The sequence below is a fragment of the Dendrobates tinctorius genome, unplaced genomic scaffold (assembly GCF_039654945.1).
Source record: "Dendrobates tinctorius isolate UK_male_01 unplaced genomic scaffold, ASM3965494v1 ptg000073l, whole genome shotgun sequence".
NCBI classification, from domain to species: domain Eukaryota; kingdom Metazoa; phylum Chordata; class Amphibia; order Anura; family Dendrobatidae; genus Dendrobates; species Dendrobates tinctorius.
This window is the reverse complement of record NW_027361741.1, coordinates 10007094-10025965: the sequence shown is the minus strand read 5'-3', so window position 1 is coordinate 10025965 and position 18872 is coordinate 10007094. Positions and strand designations below refer to the sequence as shown.

At 39.1% G+C, this 18872-nt stretch overlaps 1 protein-coding gene across 2 annotated transcripts in view; it reads left to right on the top strand.

The window, feature by feature from the left end:
* TRPV4 (transient receptor potential cation channel subfamily V member 4) overlaps positions 1–14011 on the top strand; it is a 175261-nt gene extending 161250 nt beyond the window's left edge. For both annotated transcript variants that reach the window (XM_073582629.1, XM_073582630.1), the window contains exons 15-16: positions 6303–6424; positions 8125–14011. In XM_073582629.1, the coding sequence (XP_073438730.1) occupies positions 6303–6424; positions 8125–8285 (283 nt within the window). In that variant the 3' untranslated portion in view covers positions 8286–14011. The remainder of the gene's footprint in view (positions 1–6302; positions 6425–8124) is intronic.
* Positions 14012–18872: the final 4861 nt, after the last annotated feature.

The following is an 18872-nucleotide window of genomic DNA, read 5'->3' as shown; positions in this document are numbered from 1 at the left end:
GCAGCCTAGCTCCTATAAATGTCTGACAGCTCCTGAGGTGGATCCTGTGCAGACATTCAATACTGGTATCCCCTGCCCAGGTCCTATTCAGTGAGGCTGTCTATCCAACAAAATGGAAATGAATGGAAAGGAAGGTGGCTGCACATGTGATTCCCTATTTGTCTGGGGGAGTTATGTATATGTGTGATATATATACTGTCAAATTCTACACACATATTGTCAAATTACTAATTAAAAAAAATTAACACAAATCGGTGTTTTCCACACGAGCCTTAATTACATGATTAGTGGCTGATTTTTAAGAGCATAATAATTAAAGTGCAAGAGTATTAAACAAAGTATATGATTCTCCAATCTATCTTTTTAATTCTGATACAAAGTTTCCTGAATGCATTTGCAATAAAGAGATTTTATTTATTGTAATTAGCCAAATCAGAAAACAGAACATCCATTACACTTCCAGAATAGTTTACTTACTGCTAGATTATGCAGCCATCAATCCACAAACACATCGTCGTCTCCCTGATTATACAGCAATTTACAAGCAATTTTAGCACAAAAGGGACTACCGGTAAATAATTTGTTTCTCATTTGTGATCACCTCGCTGTATGTGATTGAACTTTGCATAGCACACCAGAACGGCACAGCTTATTTACTTACCAGAGGACAAAAACTATAATTGGTGGGAGGTTTACTTATTTTCAGCACATTTTACGTTGTGTAATTTTATAAATTATGCTTTGTAAATGGGCATTTTTTAAAATCAAATGGCTATGTATTATTGCTCTTACTAGGCCAAATCTATCATCGCCTTTTGCATATGTTCTGCCTTTAAAGTGGCTCTTGGCATTTACATTACACTCCTATAGAAAGTAGTTAGGCCAGATAGGTTCCCAAGGGCATCATTCATGATCATTAGAGTGGGGGTTGTGGTGGATCCTCATTTGCATATTAATAAACTCTCAAGCTATACCACAAGGCACAGCATGATTTAACAGATGGCATTTAAATCTTCTGGTAAATATGAGAGACAGGCAGTGACTAGCAGTTATGACATTATTTAATGGAATATCTGTTATTGATTCATAATTAGACCTCGTTACACCCTTGTCTATTTTGTGCTAATTTTTGCTTGGAATGAAAAGGTTGTCTTGGTTCATCAGCCAGTTAAATAAAAACTCAGCTTCAAATGTGAGTAAGTATTTGGCATTGCAGAGTTAAAAAATAACTTTTCACCAGTTTGAGCACATTAAACTGGATACATAATGGAATAGTGGCTGCAGAGCTGAAATAAAAAGTTGCTTTTAAATTTACATTTTTCCTCTCCATTGCTGAGATATTTGCTTGTAAATTATAGGTTATAATTTATGATTAGTCTAAGCGGGCGTTACCAGAGAGTCTTCTCTGTAGGTGTGCACTTTTTTCCCCTGCATGATGCCTCCTGCTTATGGCTTATGATTGGTCAATGTCATGCAGGGGAAAAAGTGCACATCCTTAGATAAGCTTAGATCAGGTTTTCTCCTGTGAGATATATAATGATGGTCAACCCTGCTCTTAGCCCTGATCTCTGCAGCTATTGTGTAGAATATAGTGGAACTGAGTGAGATTACAAACACTGCTAAACTTAACAGCGACCAAGTACATGGCTGTATGAATGCATCCTACAGTGGTCATAACATGCCAGTATAATAATAATTCTAATAGAATTTTAAAGTTGATGGCCACTTCTTGGGATAGACTATAAATCGTTGATTTAGGAATGTTGTTTCCCATCATTATTTATCCAGGCGTGGCACCATACATACCTAGGTAGCTTCAGATCACTCTCCTTTGAAATAAAGTACCAGGCACAGCCAGACTCCTTTGTGCCGAATTGTTTCGTTAAATAGTGATTGCCTGATTGGTGGCAGTGCCAGGAAGAGGATCCCTACTGATGAAACACTGATGACCTATCATAATGATAAACTATGACTATTAAGATCCCAGAATACCCATAAAATGCAATGAAAATGAAAGAAGTATTCCTATCTCAGCTATTCAAGGGGCACATGGGAATATCAGTGTCTGAATGCAAGCCACTGGCAGTCTGACTATTGGAAGAGCTGAGTGGGCTGTGTTACGTTCTTTCCTTAGTTCCCATAGAAGTTTCGATATAGTTTTCGAGACAGTGTGCTATGCTATTTCTGTGATTTGATGGTTTCCATAGTCCCAAGCTCAACTGATTCCATAGTTCTGACTGTGACTGGAACACAAAGGCAGATATTTTCATCTCAACCATAATTGGTTAAAATTGGAATACCCTTTAAATGTCTGTGCATCTTTTCTTGTTCACAGCTCAATCTTGCCGGTAAGGTTAATGCACTAGGGTTACCTACATTGTGGGACACCATTGTAGATGAGGATCATTTGATCTTTCTATAAATATCTTAGGGTGTTTTCACAGTGCGTTTTGCCACACACTTGGTGGCCCCGTCGGGGCTTATGTCCGAATCCTCCCGCAAGACGGGATTTGGGTGTATGAACGGACGAGACCATAGACTGATAGAAAAGAAAAAGGCTGCACAGAAAAGAAATAGAGTACACCAATAGTACAAATAAGTAGAAGTTTATTGGGAGTAAAATACTGAGAAGCAATTAAAAACATCTGAAAAATAAAAAGGTACAAGAATGTACAGACATAAAGGGAGGAGTATAGATGTAATAATTCATGCATAAACCACATGCCAGGGAAAAATGGGCAGACAATAAACACTGTTACATAATGCTGCAATCACAAATGAAAAATAATATGCACACATGTGACATGAGCAGGTATGAACGCAGAATGGTAGGAAAAAATGGAGAATCAACTTATGCAAAAGATAGTATCATAAGGGAGAAAACCTGCCAAGAGAGAGAACAGCCTTACACAATGAATGGCTAAATAATCTCGCAGAGAAAGTAATCTCCCCACATATCGCTACTCTTCTATAGTGTGTGCATCAGTTGTGGGAGACCGGCATGATTTACCGTGCATGCACATATGTCGAAGAATGGAGGTGATGTTTGCATTCCATTAGGGACGGAAGTAACAGATGCGTTCTATAGTTGGGACGCATGACAAGAAGAAGATGTCATAAGGAGTGCTTAGAACAACGATGTACTGCTGAAACTCAGTTACAAGTTGATGAGTTCCACACAGGAAATATGGGGGTATATAATAAGCAGATATTAATAATACATACATTAATTATAAATAGATAAAAAGATCAATAATTCATTAAGAACACTGGTAATTTGATCATGAAAATAAAGAATAAAAAGGCAAGATACATATGCATAAAAAGTGATATGAGTGCCTATTCCAAAAGTAGAGAACATCATGGTACTTGAAAGTATGAAGTTAATACCAACAAAAATATACTATATGGATTACAGTGGCATGTAAAAGTTTGGGCACCCCTGGTAACAATTACACATTTCCTATGTATTTTAGGCATCTTTTACACTTTAAAATTATAAAGAAAAATAGGCCGATGCAAAATTTTGGGCACTCTTCATATTTAGTACCTAGTAGCATTCCCGTTTGTAAGTATCACAGCTTGTAAACTCTTTTTGTAACCGGTTAAGAGTCTTTCAATTATTTTTGGGGGATTTTGATTAGTGATGAGCGAACGTGCTCTGATAAGGTATTGATAAAGAATGCTTGGGTGCTAACCGAGCGTCTTCAGCATGCTTGAAAAATATGTTCAAGTACCTGCTGCTCCATGTCCAGCGGCTGTTCAACAACCACAACACATGGAGGGATGGTGTAACAAACAAGCCATCCCCTGCATGTGTTGTGGCTGTTAAACAGCCGTGAGACATGCAGCAGCGGAGATTCAAACTTATTATTTGAGCACGCTAAAGACCTTATCCGAGCACGTTCCCGCATTACTAATTTTCTTCCATCCTGCGTTGAAAAATTCTTCCAGTTCTGCTTGATTATTTCTTCTGAGAACTCTTCCATGAACACCATATTTGTGCACGTGTCTCTGAAGAGTCAAACAATGTACCATATCTCCAGAGTATGCTAAATCTTTCTGAAGGTCTTTTGCAGTCAAGTGGGGTTTCTGATTTGCCTCTCTAGCAATCCTCTGAGCATCTCTCACTGAAATTTTGATTGGTCTTCCAGACCTTATCTTGACCTACATTGTTCCTGTTAACTGACATTTCTTAATTACATTTTGAGCTTAAATCCATTTTTAGTAATGGATTGGTGTCTTATAGACACTTCTCCAATACTAACCTGTGGGCTTAATGTCACCTGAAAATACAAAGATGACATCAACACCACAATATGAACTCCATTTGCCACTGCTACAGGGCAAGTGGGAAGAGCCGGGCAAAGCGCCAGAATTGGCGCATCTAATAGATGTGCTGTTGTGAACACTTGTGACCTAACTTCTGAATTTGGGCTCCCTCTGGTGGTTGCTGCGGGTAATGGAGCTGGTCGGGTTGACAGAAGTCAATCACCTGAAGAGGATGAGTGGAGATCAGGTGTTACAAACTGGGAAGAATTAAGTCAGCAAGCTTCCATCAGTTGCTGCTGGTGATTTGGTTTTCTTCCTGTGCATTTTGAAGTCTGCTTGCCCCCTGCTTGGTCCTGCATCGTTCAGATAAGTGATTTGTTTGCTGGAATCTTTTTGCATTTGATCCAGTTTTTGCCTTTCTCTGCTTTGTGCTTTGCTGTGTGGGTTCAGCATTCTTCCTGGGTGGGACCAGTGCTGGACCCCGTTCCATATGTCACAGCTTATGTCAGTCTGTTCAGTATTGCTAGTCCCCTGTTATATCAGTATCTTTTATTTTGCTTCCAGTTCACACCAGAGTGCAGATCTAGTGGGGGAGAGGTCGTGTGGCCTCCGTATTTTTGCATATCAGACGTGTTGGATTTTTTTAGGGTTTTTTGTGTGATTGCAGAGAGTATCTTTCCTGTCCTGTTCTATCTAGACAGTTTGGGCACCATCATTTGCTTACTCTATTTTCTGCCTGTGTTTGTGCCTCATCTTGTCTCACCAGCAATATATGTTTGGGTGCTATTTCTTTGGGGTTCTACTCCGGGGCAGTTTAGCTTTCCCCTTTCTTGCTTTAGGCTTAGCTAACTCTTTGGTTGTGCCGAGGCGTCTAGGGCATCGTAGGTATGTCCCATGGCTAATTCTAGTTTTGTTGTTAGTTTACGGGTCTGCAATCCGCTTAGTTACCAACCTTTCTGGTTTTCTGGTTGCCTAGCTTTTTCCCCGGCTATCCTCCTCGGTGACCTAATCATAAAAATGTGCCTTTTCTGGGCAGCTGTGGGCTATTTTTAGGCTGGGGGGCAATATCCATGGCCCTTTACCAGCCTGAGAATACCAGCCCCCAACTGTGAGCTTTAGCAAGGCTGGTTGTCAAAAAGGGGGGACCCCACGCCGTTTCTTTTAAATTTATTTAAATAAAAATATAGTATGGGGACCCCTCTATTCTTGATAACCAGCCTTGTTGAAGCTGACAGCTGAGGATTGCAGCCCCCAGCTGTGAGTTTTGCCTGGCTGGTTATCAAAAATCCAGGGGAAGCCATGCCGTTGTTTTTTTTTTTTTTTAATTATTTATTACAGTGCAGGAACCAGCTAATGAATACCCTAATCAGCTGCTCCTGCTCTCGATGTTATTAGCGGCAGCAGGTGTTGGATGATGGGAGCAGTTGTCCCATCAACTGACACCAGTGATAAGAGGTAAACTGTATACCTCCGATCACAGTTGAGCCCTCACATTGTCTTGACAGCATGCGAACCGCGACTCTCTGACCAGCGAGGAGGATTTTACCACCAATTAGAAGCGGTGTTTGCCACGCGCCGCAAACACTGGATGTTCGGGCCCCTATTTAAGTGAATGAGGTCCAGATTCGGGTTCAGGTCCGGGTACTATTCTGGTACCCGAACCCAAACTTTTTGTAACTGTTCGGCAGAACCCACCGGACCCTAGCATCCAGATGTCCACCCATCTCTAGTTGAAACCCATAAAATGACAAATATTGCACTCCCCACATTAATAAGAACCCTTTAAGGGGTTTTCCCACTAACAAAGTTAATTTCAAAGCTCAGTTTAATCAATCCATCTTGGAATAATAATAATTTCCACAATTGGATGTGTTTAAAAAAAAAAAAAAAAAGTCCATGTACTGCGTTAATCTTATAAATGTCCCCCTGCTCTGTATGGTGTAAAGGCTGTGTCTGACCGTACAGGGGCATGATCTACATGGTGCAAGCCTTTTACAGGCATGTAACTTCATATGTTGTATTCATTTTAGGGTGGATGAAGTGAATTGGTCTCATTGGAATCAGAATCTTGGTATCATTAATGAGGACCCTGGGAAGAACGATACTTATCAATATTATGGTTTTTCACAAACTGTGGGACGTCTCCGGAGAGGTAAGCATATTCAGTATTACATAATTTGTGTAGATACATTCCATCATTTTTAATTTTTAGAGGGTCAGAGATTTTGATAACTTGCGTTCCCCTCTATTCATGCTTGTGAGGTCATTGCCTTATTAGCATTGTGACTTCAATTCGCTTAATGGATTACTTCTATTGCTATTAGCATGGTTTGATCCTAGGAGTAAATGATCCATCAAACAATCCTCTGAAAACATTACAACTTGGCTTCAAAATGCGCAGATTGTTAATTCATATCCAGTGTTTAATGGATGAGCAATTCAGCATCCAAGTAAAATTCATGACAATGGCTTCATCTGGGGTTAACATTTGAATATCGTATTTTTTAGAATTTTTTTGTAGAAATTGTGTATACAGGTTACCTTTTATGCAATGCTATTGTAGTGCAATGTATCATACATGTTTGATATTAGTAGTCGCTATATTAGTAGAAAAATGTAAATACTGTGTGTGTATATATAAGGATATTGACCGCTTCCTGCCACAGATAAATTTTTTATTTTTGTACTTTTGTTTTTTCCTCCCATACTTCCAGGAGTCAGAACTTTTTTTTTTTCATTAAACTATATTAGGGCTTGATTTTTGCTGGACAAATTGTAGTTTTGAACACACTGTTCATGTTACCATCCAAAGTACTAGTGAATTATTAACAGCCTTCAACTCTATGTCGAGCCCTGGTGACTTGATGGATGAACGCTGTGTAGGAAGATCAATCTTGTGCAAGCCTAGATAGGTTCGCCAGGGTCTTCTCCACCTTTATCTTGATTATATCAAGCCATCATGTTGCTGGTCTTCCTCTTCGGTTTATTTCTTTTGACCATGATGTCCTTCTCATGAGCTCTTTTTATATGATGTATCCAAAGTAGGCTGTCCCCACATTGTTACACTCAGAGCTGTAGGAGGGATCAGCGCAGCATAGTCTTATCTGAGGAGTATGGCAAGCAATAAAATCAAAACTACACTCACCTTTTAAGAGTATCTATAACGCATGTAATAGACCACATCAGCTGCAGCAGATCCACGGGTCAGTAAATGACCAAACGATATCAAGCAAAGAAAGGAGAGGTTTGTGGATGATTTCCGCACTTGCTGATCAATGATGAGACATATATCCCAGATTGTCAAATGGATAGTGGTTTATTCTACATGTTTCAAAGTACAAAAGACTTGTTCATCGGGAAAGACCACATTGGATCTTTCCTGATGAAGAAGTCTTTTGTATTTTGAAACATGTAGAATAAACCACTATCCATTTGACAATCTGGGATATACATCTCATCATTGATCAGCAAGCGCGGAAATCATCCACAAACCTCTCCTACTTTCCTGAACATTATTACTCTCTTATCCACCACTTCGTGGCTGAGATGCTGTGGTTACTAAATGCTTCCACTACTCAATAATACCACTCACAGGTGATTTTGGAAAAAATAGTAGGCATGATATTTCAGGAACAGACTTGTTACGACAGTGGTGTCCTCTTGCAGTAAAGTTAGTAAAGACAGACTGTGTGGCTAGGAGTTTGACTTTATATTAATGTAACAATTGGACAGAATGCAAAACCTCAATTCAATGATTAAAAGATGTCACAATACTTTTTGTCTAAATAGGGCATCTCCTAAATATTCACTGAGGCTTCCATAACTCAATGTGTCTGTCTTGATGCTTTGTAGATCGCTGGTCGGTGGTTGTACCTCGAGTGGTGGAACTAAACAAAGCTCCTCCTCATCCTGATGATGTGGTTGTTCCACTGGAACATATGCAACATGAAAATCCAAACTACCAAAGACATGGGTACTCACAAAACTGGAAGAAAGATGAAACCCATATTTAATAAGGTTCCTTCATCTCAGCCTTCCAAGTCCCTTTGTGCCTATGGACACTGAAAACAAATTGGAAACAGAGGTCCATCTCCATCTGTGCTGCTAACCAGTGTCTAAAACTTTGCACTTTTGCACAACTGTTTTATATATGCCTGGATCAACTGCCGGAGGCTGGATCAGAAATGTAAACCAATATTTTATTTAACTTTTCATATTTTTTGTGACTTTTAAGGATATTTTAATGTTACAATTTTTCACAACACTGTTTTTTTTCTATGAGATACTGAGATAGCTACATATTGTAATTGTTTTAACTACCTTTTATGTACATTTCATGCTATAAACGTGTTATACTACACTGAGTATTATACATAGATTCAAATCATTGTCGAATACTCTAGGAATCCGAAGATCCATTTACACTGCCTGATGTGCAATGTTAAACAAACATCGTCGGGAGTGTTTGCTGATGGGCTGTCATTTAGTAGCCTGTTTTCTCAGTCCGACCCCCATTTCAGAATGATCTGTAATGGATCATTTAGTGTGCTTAGGCTACCATTGTTCTCGGCAGCACATGTTCTGTTTACAAAGAGCGATGCGCTGCCAAGAAACGCTCATTTGTCGGGGGAATGACTGCCTGTTTAGACTGCAAAGTTATTGTGAAACAAGCGTTCTTAGAAACCCTAAATCACAATCATCATGCAGTAATGTAAATGCACCTTTAGAAGAAAATTAAAAGTGCGCAAGAATATGAAGCCTTAATGTTTTATGACTGTAACATATTTTCCCTTTCTAATAATCTATAGTTATTTATGGAATATTGCTTTTAAATGCATAGCAGCTGGTCATTCTTGGCATCTACCAGTCCCATAGTATTTTAGAGTTTTCTTCATATTTTGTCATACAGGTCTACCTACAGGGCTCAGCGTTTTACTAACAGTGTTAATGTTACATATTAGAATACAGGGACATAGGGAAACCAAGTGCCGCGGTGCAAAAACAGCTTGATGCGGTCCATCCACCGCCTTATTTGCAATTTACGTTTTCTGAGATTAATATTGACTGTAAAAATGTTTGCTTGAGAACGTTTTCTTGAGAGATGAAAGTAAAATTCACAGTTTGCTGCTAGGAGCCAGCACATTGAAGGTTTATGGAAATAGGCGGTATCCAATTTGGAATTTAGACTGTTGAAATTATCATGCATTATGGATTACCTAAACCCACCAACTTTTCATAAAGACTTTCGTTTGTTTGATGAAAATGTCTCAAAGAAAATCCATAAAGAAAATAATTTTTTGAGAATAACATATAGTGGCCCTTGTAGGTAAGATTAGTTTCCCTATTGAGAGATTGAAGAAAGAAGAATCTATCCATTATGTATCCATACGAAGAGAGGACAGGCAGAGACAACAAGTGAACTGTTTTATTATGTACACCTGGAGGTTTTTGGGAGAAGATCCTCCCCAAATACTCTTCAAAAACCACTTCTAACTTCTTGGAAAACTCTTCCAACTCATTTATATGGGAAATCCTCTTCGTTGTTCATATGAAGAGCTCCTTGATGCTTTTTTTTCGGTAGAGGTTTTGAAAATCGCATTGTGGAATAAAAGAAAGTGTGTCACTTCTTTGAAGCAGATCTTCAAGGAAACCTCTCCATACAAAGTACTGTCCAATAAAAAGGTTGGAGAAAAGTTCAGGATTAAACTATTCTAAAAATCTTCAAACGCACTTCAGGAAAACTATTCAGAAAAAGAAAAACTCATCCAAAAACAATTACAAAAAGGAATAGTTGGTTTGAAAAACTCATAATTTTAAGATTCCTAAAGAAACTTTGTGACAACCTAGTCTTTTAAGAAGCATTGTGCTTGGTGGTCACAAGCATTCATACAAGCAGCAATGGTTGGATTAGAGGTAGCTATTGATTTATGAATTGTCAATGAGCTTTGAGTTGCAACATTTTATGTAGCCTGCTAGCAATCTCTTTGGTGGCTTCAGTTTCACTCCAACACAGTCTCTGTGTCATTCTCACAGCATCACAGCACACACTCCGTGCTTGGCTCACTTACTTTTCTTGGTCACTCCTCTTGACCACAATGTACTGATATAACATGTCTGGCAATCTTGGGTACTCCTGTTGTCTACCCACTCAGTTCTCATGCATCAGTCACTTGCATGTAGGCATCAGTCTCCTTGCATTTTCTCAGTGTTGGCAAACCTCTTCACTCACAGACATCAGCATATTGACTTCCACTAGAGTAGCTCTCCTCCTCACCTCTTATGGGTGGCAAATCTTTGCCCATTTGGTGGATGCCCTCTTCAATCACAGGGATAATCCTTTATGCACAACTGTGGTGGCATTACTCACCCTCTCTCTGAAGTGTGGAGGTAAATTCATGCAGGGGGTTGGTCTCCCACGTATGGGACAAACTACATTGACTGCAGTACCTGCTGGAGCTATCAGCTTTGCTCATTAGTGGCCGTGGATGTTCTCTATATACTCCAATGGGCATTGGTGCTATTTTAATGCTGGTTCCACTGCCCCCTAACTCCATTGGGTCACCAGCAACAATATTAACTCTAAAAGCATTCTCCTAAAGAGTGACACCTCAGACCCTCTAACCACTACCAGTGGCATTCTGTCTGGCACTGTCTGACGAAGAATTCCTTCCATTAAAGAGAACCTGACATGTTGGAATTGCAGCCCAATTTGCAGGCAGCATGCTATAGAGTAGGAGAAGCTGACCATATTGATATATAGTTTGATGGGGTAAGATTTAGTATAATTTGTGTTTTTATTCATTTAAACCTTTTCTGATTATTGGCTTTGGAGTCAAGTGTGAAGTCTTAATCACTGATTGACAGCCTTCCTTGTGTAAGTGCACACTTTAATCAATGATTAGGACAACCCACTTGACTCAAAAGCCAAACTTGACTCAGTAGACATTTAAATGAATGAAATAAAAGCTATATTCAGTCTTTTTCCATGAGAATAACAATATATCAATTTGCTCAGCTCCGCCTGCCCTATATCATGCTGCCTGCAGATTGGATTGCATTTTCAATGTGACCGGTTCCCATGAAAGATGGCATTTACTCACATCACATAAGCGGTTTTCTTGCATCTCTTTCTCATCACGTCGCACATCTGTCACACCACCTTAGGTCATTCAGGTTGTTCACAGTAGTACGAGCAACATTTGGCCTGGCATTGTTGTGCTGAAAAGCAGTTCATGGCTCAAATTGGAAAAATAGCCGTACTATTGCCGCCGCTCATGGTACATGTTATTGAATGCAGTGCTGACGTCAAGTTGACAGCCGGTGCTGCCAATCAGTGAGTTTAATGGCTTACATCATCAACTCGTGAAGATCCACTGAGCTCGGTGATTTGGCTGCAATGCCAGAGATGCAGACACTAGGAGCAGCGGCAAACACTCAGAATTGGACCCGGGGAGGGTGAATAAAGTGTATGTTGTTTTTTTTTAACGCAAACTGCAGCTTGGAGTTTTGTGAAAGTGGAAACCTCTTTTAAAAGGTAAGACACTACTACAGAAAAAATGTATGCCATTTTCTAATCCAGAGCCCAAGTCATTTTAGTAGTTGGAAAATAAGAATAGTACAATCTTTTAATACAAAGCTAAATAATTTAGAGTTAGAGTTCTTTGGCCGCTATGTTAAAACCTTAACAGAACCTTCATGTACCATGTCCTATTGATAATACTGGTTTCTTCATATGTGGCACAAAGACTCCTTTAGGTACCAGAGCCCAGGGACATGCTGCACCCCTGATTTTACATACATACAAAAACTGTACTTAGATTTTTATAGCTGTACACTGGCAATATAAATACTAATTCCACATGTGGTAATGGGGCTTTAGCTTTCATATAATATGCAATTAATATTTTCATACATGCAAGCTTTTGCTTTTCATATCTATATGTGCATAAACAATGGATCTTATGTAATAATGTTATCTGCCTTATGTATAGTGATGATGTATTAAAACTGATTTTCATCTGTCAGTAATGATTGTTTTACCTAATGTTCAACTGAAGAATTTTATGTAAGATGTAAAAAAACACCTACTAGTAAAACAGAAGTGATTTTATTATTTATACCTACAGAAAAATTAGTATTTTTCTAATCAAAGTGATAAAATTAAAGCTACGGTTTTCTCCTTTGTGATTAGTACTTGAGTCGCTTATAGTTATACTATCACTTTGCTAATCTGACAAGACATGGCAACGAGACAGAACACAATAATACCAATATCTCTAAGTGAAATAATCCAAATTACCAAACACTTGCCAATCCTCTGCCTCCTTCTTTATTAATGTATGACCAGTATTACATTTTGATTTGTTTTTTTCCAGGTCTGTCATTAACAACTATTATTATGTGTATGATTACCTATTAGCAGTCATTTAGAAATCATCTTATATAAGTTTAGTCCTATTTCGTCCATGCCCTTTTAACTTGTAAATTGTTCTTTCCAATCAATGTATTGCTTAATATTTGAATAACTCTGACCATGATTTATCTCTAAAAAAAAAAAAATAAAGGATTGGTATGTTGAAATCTTTAGATCCCTATACTACAATTGGCTAAATGAGAATTTGATAAAATGTTCATTCCCGGTGCTCAGTGGCTCATCTAAACAGGAAAGTGATCAGCACTTGTTTGACGTCCGATTGGATCATTTCAAAGCCTAAAAATTGTTTTCAGCAGCACATCATCTTGTGTAAACGGAGATGTGCTACCGACAATATGCAAAGTTTACGGGGACTGAACAATTATATCAACGCTCAATCAGGTCTCATCTTATTTACATTGCCCCTTTGTTACCCTAGTCACTATTCACGGGCAAGTCACGAAGCTTGGGTAGTAAAGCAGTCCGGGGTCAGATACCAAGAGGGCTCATAATATACAAAGGGACAAGGCAAAAGGCGTAGTCAGGTCACAGTCCAGAGTCAGAATTCCAGGGTAAGAGTGCATCAAGGCAAAAGGGGTAATACAAACGGGCAGTTGATAGAAAAATCCAGGGCCTGGCAACACAAAATGTCAGAAGTCCGAGATCCAGTCACAGAGAACAAGCCACACAAAGCTGAAAGCTACAACTAACAGAGAATAGAGGCAGACAACTACCTAAATAGCCTGGGAATTACTCAGAACGGGTGACACCTGATGGAGACCCAACACGCCCCGGCCCTGATTGGTCGACTGGACTGTCACTCACCACACTGATAGCTCAGCATGGGCTGTTTGGTGTTAAACTTTTCCGGTGTCTGCTTTCAAGACATCTTTTTAACTAATATTTGTATGTCTATCTATTGTATGGTGCGAATAAAGTATTTTGTTATTGTTTTCTAAAAAAAACTCCTACGTTTCTCTGGTTTCTGACAATACTGACAGCTCAGCATGCTCTTTTCCCAGATTGGACAGCCGAGTTGCCACTCACCACATTGAGTGGAGGAATCATGACACCCTTGAAACAAGAGTTTATATGGGTTTCAATCATTTTTGGTCAAATAGTGCTCATTATGGGCAGAGATCTGTCATTGCTTGATATTTCATACCCTCAACGCTTACCACAAGTGGATAGTTGGGCTTCCTGTCAACTTTGAGTTATGTATGGCCAACTTAATGGCATGTTTCTCATGTATACTGTATGTCAATATGATGTATATCACACCTATAAAAATTGTATATTTATTTTAAATAAAATGATGCCAAAGTATTTGCTGCATGCTTTCGTTTGGAGAAGGTAAAATCATTATTGTATCTATTACTTTCATGAGCACACAAGCTTGAACAATAATAAATGTTATATATTAGAGCAATCCACACTGTTGCAGGGCATAGTCTATCACTGACTGCAATCCTTCTTTAAACCGAGAGCATTGCCTTTTTTTCTTATGATCTGCTTTTAAAAAGAAGTCAGAAAAGTAAGATTTTATAAATGAAGATGTTTAGCATGTTCCTGTCCTGCTGGGATTGAACATATCCAGGCTCTGTGAGAAAGTCATGAAGTCTAATGTATCCCTTCAGAAAATGGAGAGAGCAGTTTGAGTCATGACTGTGACTTCATTATTATTACCATGGTGTTTTATTCAGACTTGGTTACTTTTCAGGAGTTTATGACCTTGTCGTTTTTCATGCTCTTTTAACTTAGAAATTGTTCTTTCTCCAATTAATCACAAAACCCTAAGGATTCTGTTTATGAGAAATATTGGTGTAGACAGATATTTATGTAGATTAATGGTTTGCAGTATCACGGTGCAGTAACAGGTCATTCTAAAAATGTAATTGGTGACCTGCAAAGATGATGTTTACCTGTTGAGAACCGGCTAGAAATGTACCATTCTCAACTGGAATTGTATAAGCGATACAGAAGGTAAGTATCAATAGTTGCTGTAGCAGACAGACCCCTATCATAAATACATTTTTCTTATTGATATTCTACCGCAAGTAATTTATTGTTTTGGGAGGGAGGATAATGTCTGGACCACTTGGCATAATTGAGGACAGACCTTGTGACCTTTAGTTATTCACTTTAGCTTTCCTTTAATAGAGAAGTCTAAGCCTCCAAGTTCTTCTTAATTATAAAGAAAAAAAAGTAGCAAGTATTATATTTGAAACTGACTTTGGGGTTCACCATTTGAAAATATGGCCAACATAAGAAGAATGTTGACCATTTTGGCTGCACCGGGCTATCATCTAATGTGCATGGAAAAGTCTTGACTGTTCCCAACGGTAGATGACCCCGAACTTCCGCATACACAGGAGAATTGGGCATGTTCAATTTCAACGTGATCATACCTTGTGGTCTTACGGGAGATAAGTTACCTCCAGATATGTTTGGCAGCAACCTATTTTTTTTCCCCTCATTGAGAGCACATGCACACTTTCAAGCTGGGTTTGTATAGGGGAGTGGGGGGTAAAGAGGTATAGCTTTCTGCAAAAGTATATGTCCAACTTTATGCTGTGACTTATAAAATAAGGCCCACATACACATTGAAGTTGGCTAAACGCTCTTAATGTGTATTGCACTCCCGATTTGGCTTGTTAAATTATGGCATGTCATCTGTTTTCCTTGCAGATAAGCTGCCATTGGAAATATCTGACAGTGACTTTTACTCCTTTCTCACTATTGAAAATGTTTAGCATGCATATGTATGCAAGAGTTGGGAGAGATGGCAATCAGTTGAGTAAGCTATCAAAGGGCTAATTCACATAACCGCTTAGTGGACACATTTTTTTCATCCATATATAGGCCACAAATCTTGAACTGAGATTTCTTGAGCTGAACTCACAACCTCATAAGATGGAGTGTCGCCCTTTGAATGGACAGTAGATACACTATTCAGCAGTCACCAGGAACAGACATAGTTTGTCTTGTATTTTACTTCACATTCCCATTGAAATCTTATCAGTTTTTCATTCTCTTCTGCGAACAGTACATGCTGTACAGCTGCAGTACATGGATTTGTACCTGGAAAGTATACATTATCATTGGCCTACATCCATTCATTCTAATGATAAGGTACCTTTTCTGTACTGTTTTCCTTTTATGAACACATTTTCTGAACCAAGTAATTTATCTTAGCCGTTTATGATAAGATTTATCATACCAGGACTGTAATAATGTTAGTGTTATACATTTAAATTACTATATTATATCAATATACATTGATAAAAATATACATATTTCATATTTTGTAACGATTAATATTGTGGTTAATCGTATCTTATCATAAAGCTCCCTGTGGTAGCAAGAGGTGTCAAACATGGTGATAGTAAAATGCCAGTTCACATAAAAGACCACCAAAAGCAAGCAAAAGAGTGCTTGGTAAAAAGACTTTTCAGAAATAGGGCTGCGAACACATGGGCTTCTAACATGGATGCTAGACGGAGAATGAGGAAGAAGGGATTACTGATACTGACATCAGAGCTACATCAGACAGGGAGAGAGGAAGGAAAAATTTCTAAAGACAGCAAACCATATTGCTTAGCAACAAAACAGCTCAATATAACAACACAATGATAATATAATACTGTCTGTATGATTCCCAAATCATGGGACATGACACTCCCTGTCTGAAATCTTTAGATTTCACAATGACCCCATTTTTTTTTTTTTAAATTCGTTTATTAAACCATAAACAAGACAAACAACATACACACTTGTATATGATGATAAGCATTGTATAAAGTACATACACTTTCCACAGTATTAGATATAAAACAAAATGCATATGTCGGTTTACGTATGGAATACAATGTAGTGTCAGGTTAACAATGCAAGCTTTTGTATTGTTATTCGAACAATAGAGTCTTTTTAACTTTCTAAACCAAACTATAACTACCAGTTCGCAGCCTAGTTCCACATAATCAGCTAATTATTATGTCTCCCTCCTACAAGGTAAGATGAAAGGAATTCCACCTCTCCCAGATCTTTTCGAATTTGCCCGGGCACCCTCTATTTCGATACAGCGTACGCTCATATGGAATAACCGCATTCACCAAATCGATCCAAATCCTGAGGGAGGGATATGAGTTCCCCATCCAACGCAGTGCCTGAACCTTTCGTTCCATAAATAAAGTTTCCCGTAAAAAGATCCCGATATAATGACCCAAAGATTCATCATCCCACACCCCAAACAGGCAAACCAGCGGCTCAAGGGGAACAGGAGCTTGTACCAGGGAAGTTAATAATGACGTCACCTCCTTCCAATATTGTGCAATAATAGGGCATTGCCAAATCATGTGTATAAAGTCTGCATCCAATGAGTGACATCTCAAACATTCTGATGATTGGAATCGGCTCATCCTGAATAGTCGGGTCGGGGTCAAATATGATTGATTTATAATATATAATTGTATCATTCTGTTATTGATAGACGGAGACATCCCGATCGGAGATTCCAGAATTTCTCCCCATTCTTCTCCCTGTGCATCAGGGATGAGCCTCTCCCACTTCCCTTTAACCGAGTTTATGGCGGATTCCGCCCCTACCGATAGCATATATGTGTACAAAGTGGAGATGAGACCCTGGGGACCTTGCGATTTAAGGATGCCTATCAAGGGCAGAGACTATATAGCTTTGTTTATCCCCATATTTCTCATGTGTGATTAAAAGGCCGACCTCAATTGTAGATAACGGAAAAATTGGAATCTTGGGACGTTACATTTGACCTGTCAAAAGACACCAAGGTTCCATGATCGTGCAAATCGCCTACCGAGGAAACATTGTGTTGTGTCCAGAACTCGGCAGACGGGTGTTCAAGCAATGCCGGAAAATAACCATTATTCCACAGGGGCATTTCAGCCACTATGTTTCCAAATCCAATTACTCTCTTAGTCTGCCTCCACACTGATCGTGCCAGGCGAAGCAGGGGCAGAAAATGGGGGTCATTTATTTTTTCCGATTCTAGGAAGCCCAGTGGACAGCTAACTCGTGCAGCATGGAGCAAGTGGCTTTCAGAATTAGGGAGGTGATCATCAGGCATCCACTTGCATATGGCTTTGGCCTGTCCAGCCAGATAGTATAGAAAAAAATCTGGTAGTGCTGCTCCACCTTCCTTTTTTGGTCTTTGCAGGGTGGACAACCTGAGATTGGGCCTAGATTTTCCCCATATAAAAGATGTAATTTGAGAGTTCAAATTTGCAAAGAAGGATTGGGGTACTACCACAGCACTGTGCTGAGGAGAGTAGCTGAGCTTAGGGAGCAGTATCATTTTGATTAAATTAATACGTTTGGCTACAGAAAGCGGGAGTTTACTCCAGACTAGAAATTTAGCTTTAACCATTTCCAACAATTGGTACATGTTGAGCCGCAAATCCAACAAACTGCTTTGAGATATGTGAACACCTATATATTTGAAACTGGGTACAATAGGTAATGAGGAGAGGACCTCCAGTCGTGGCATCGGGGCATGGAAGAGGGGCATCAGGGCAGACGTTTCCCAATTTATTTATAAGCTGGAATGTTTACTGAATTCATTGATAGTGGCTATTACCAGTGTCAATGTGTCCTCCGCGCTACCCATAAAAATCACCATGTCATCAGCGTATAAGCCTATGGTGTCTACTCGACCCGATAGTTCTATACCTTCAATATTAGGGGAAGATCTTATATGAATAGCCAATGCCTCGATCGCCAGGGCAAAAAGGGCTGGAGAAAGGGGACAACACTGACGGGTTCCCCTATGCAGTGAGAAGGACTCAGATATAGAAGTATTTACAATGACACGAGCCTTAGGTTTCATATTTAATGTACTAACCCATTTTAGAAACCTGTCGCCAAACCCATATTTCTGTAAACATGCACATAGGAAGGGCCACTCAAGGGAGTCGAAAGCCTTGGCCTCATCCAGCAATGCCAATGCCCATTTATTATCTGGTACCAGGGAGCTATATTGGACCACCGACTGGACTCGTCTAATATTAATAGAAGTGCTTTTACCAGGCATGAAGCCAGTTTGATCAGGATGTATAAGTTCTAATATAATCGAATTCAACCTGGTAGCCAAAATTTTCGTAAAAATTTTATAGTCCACATTCACTAATGATATGGGGCGATAAGATCCACAGTCTAA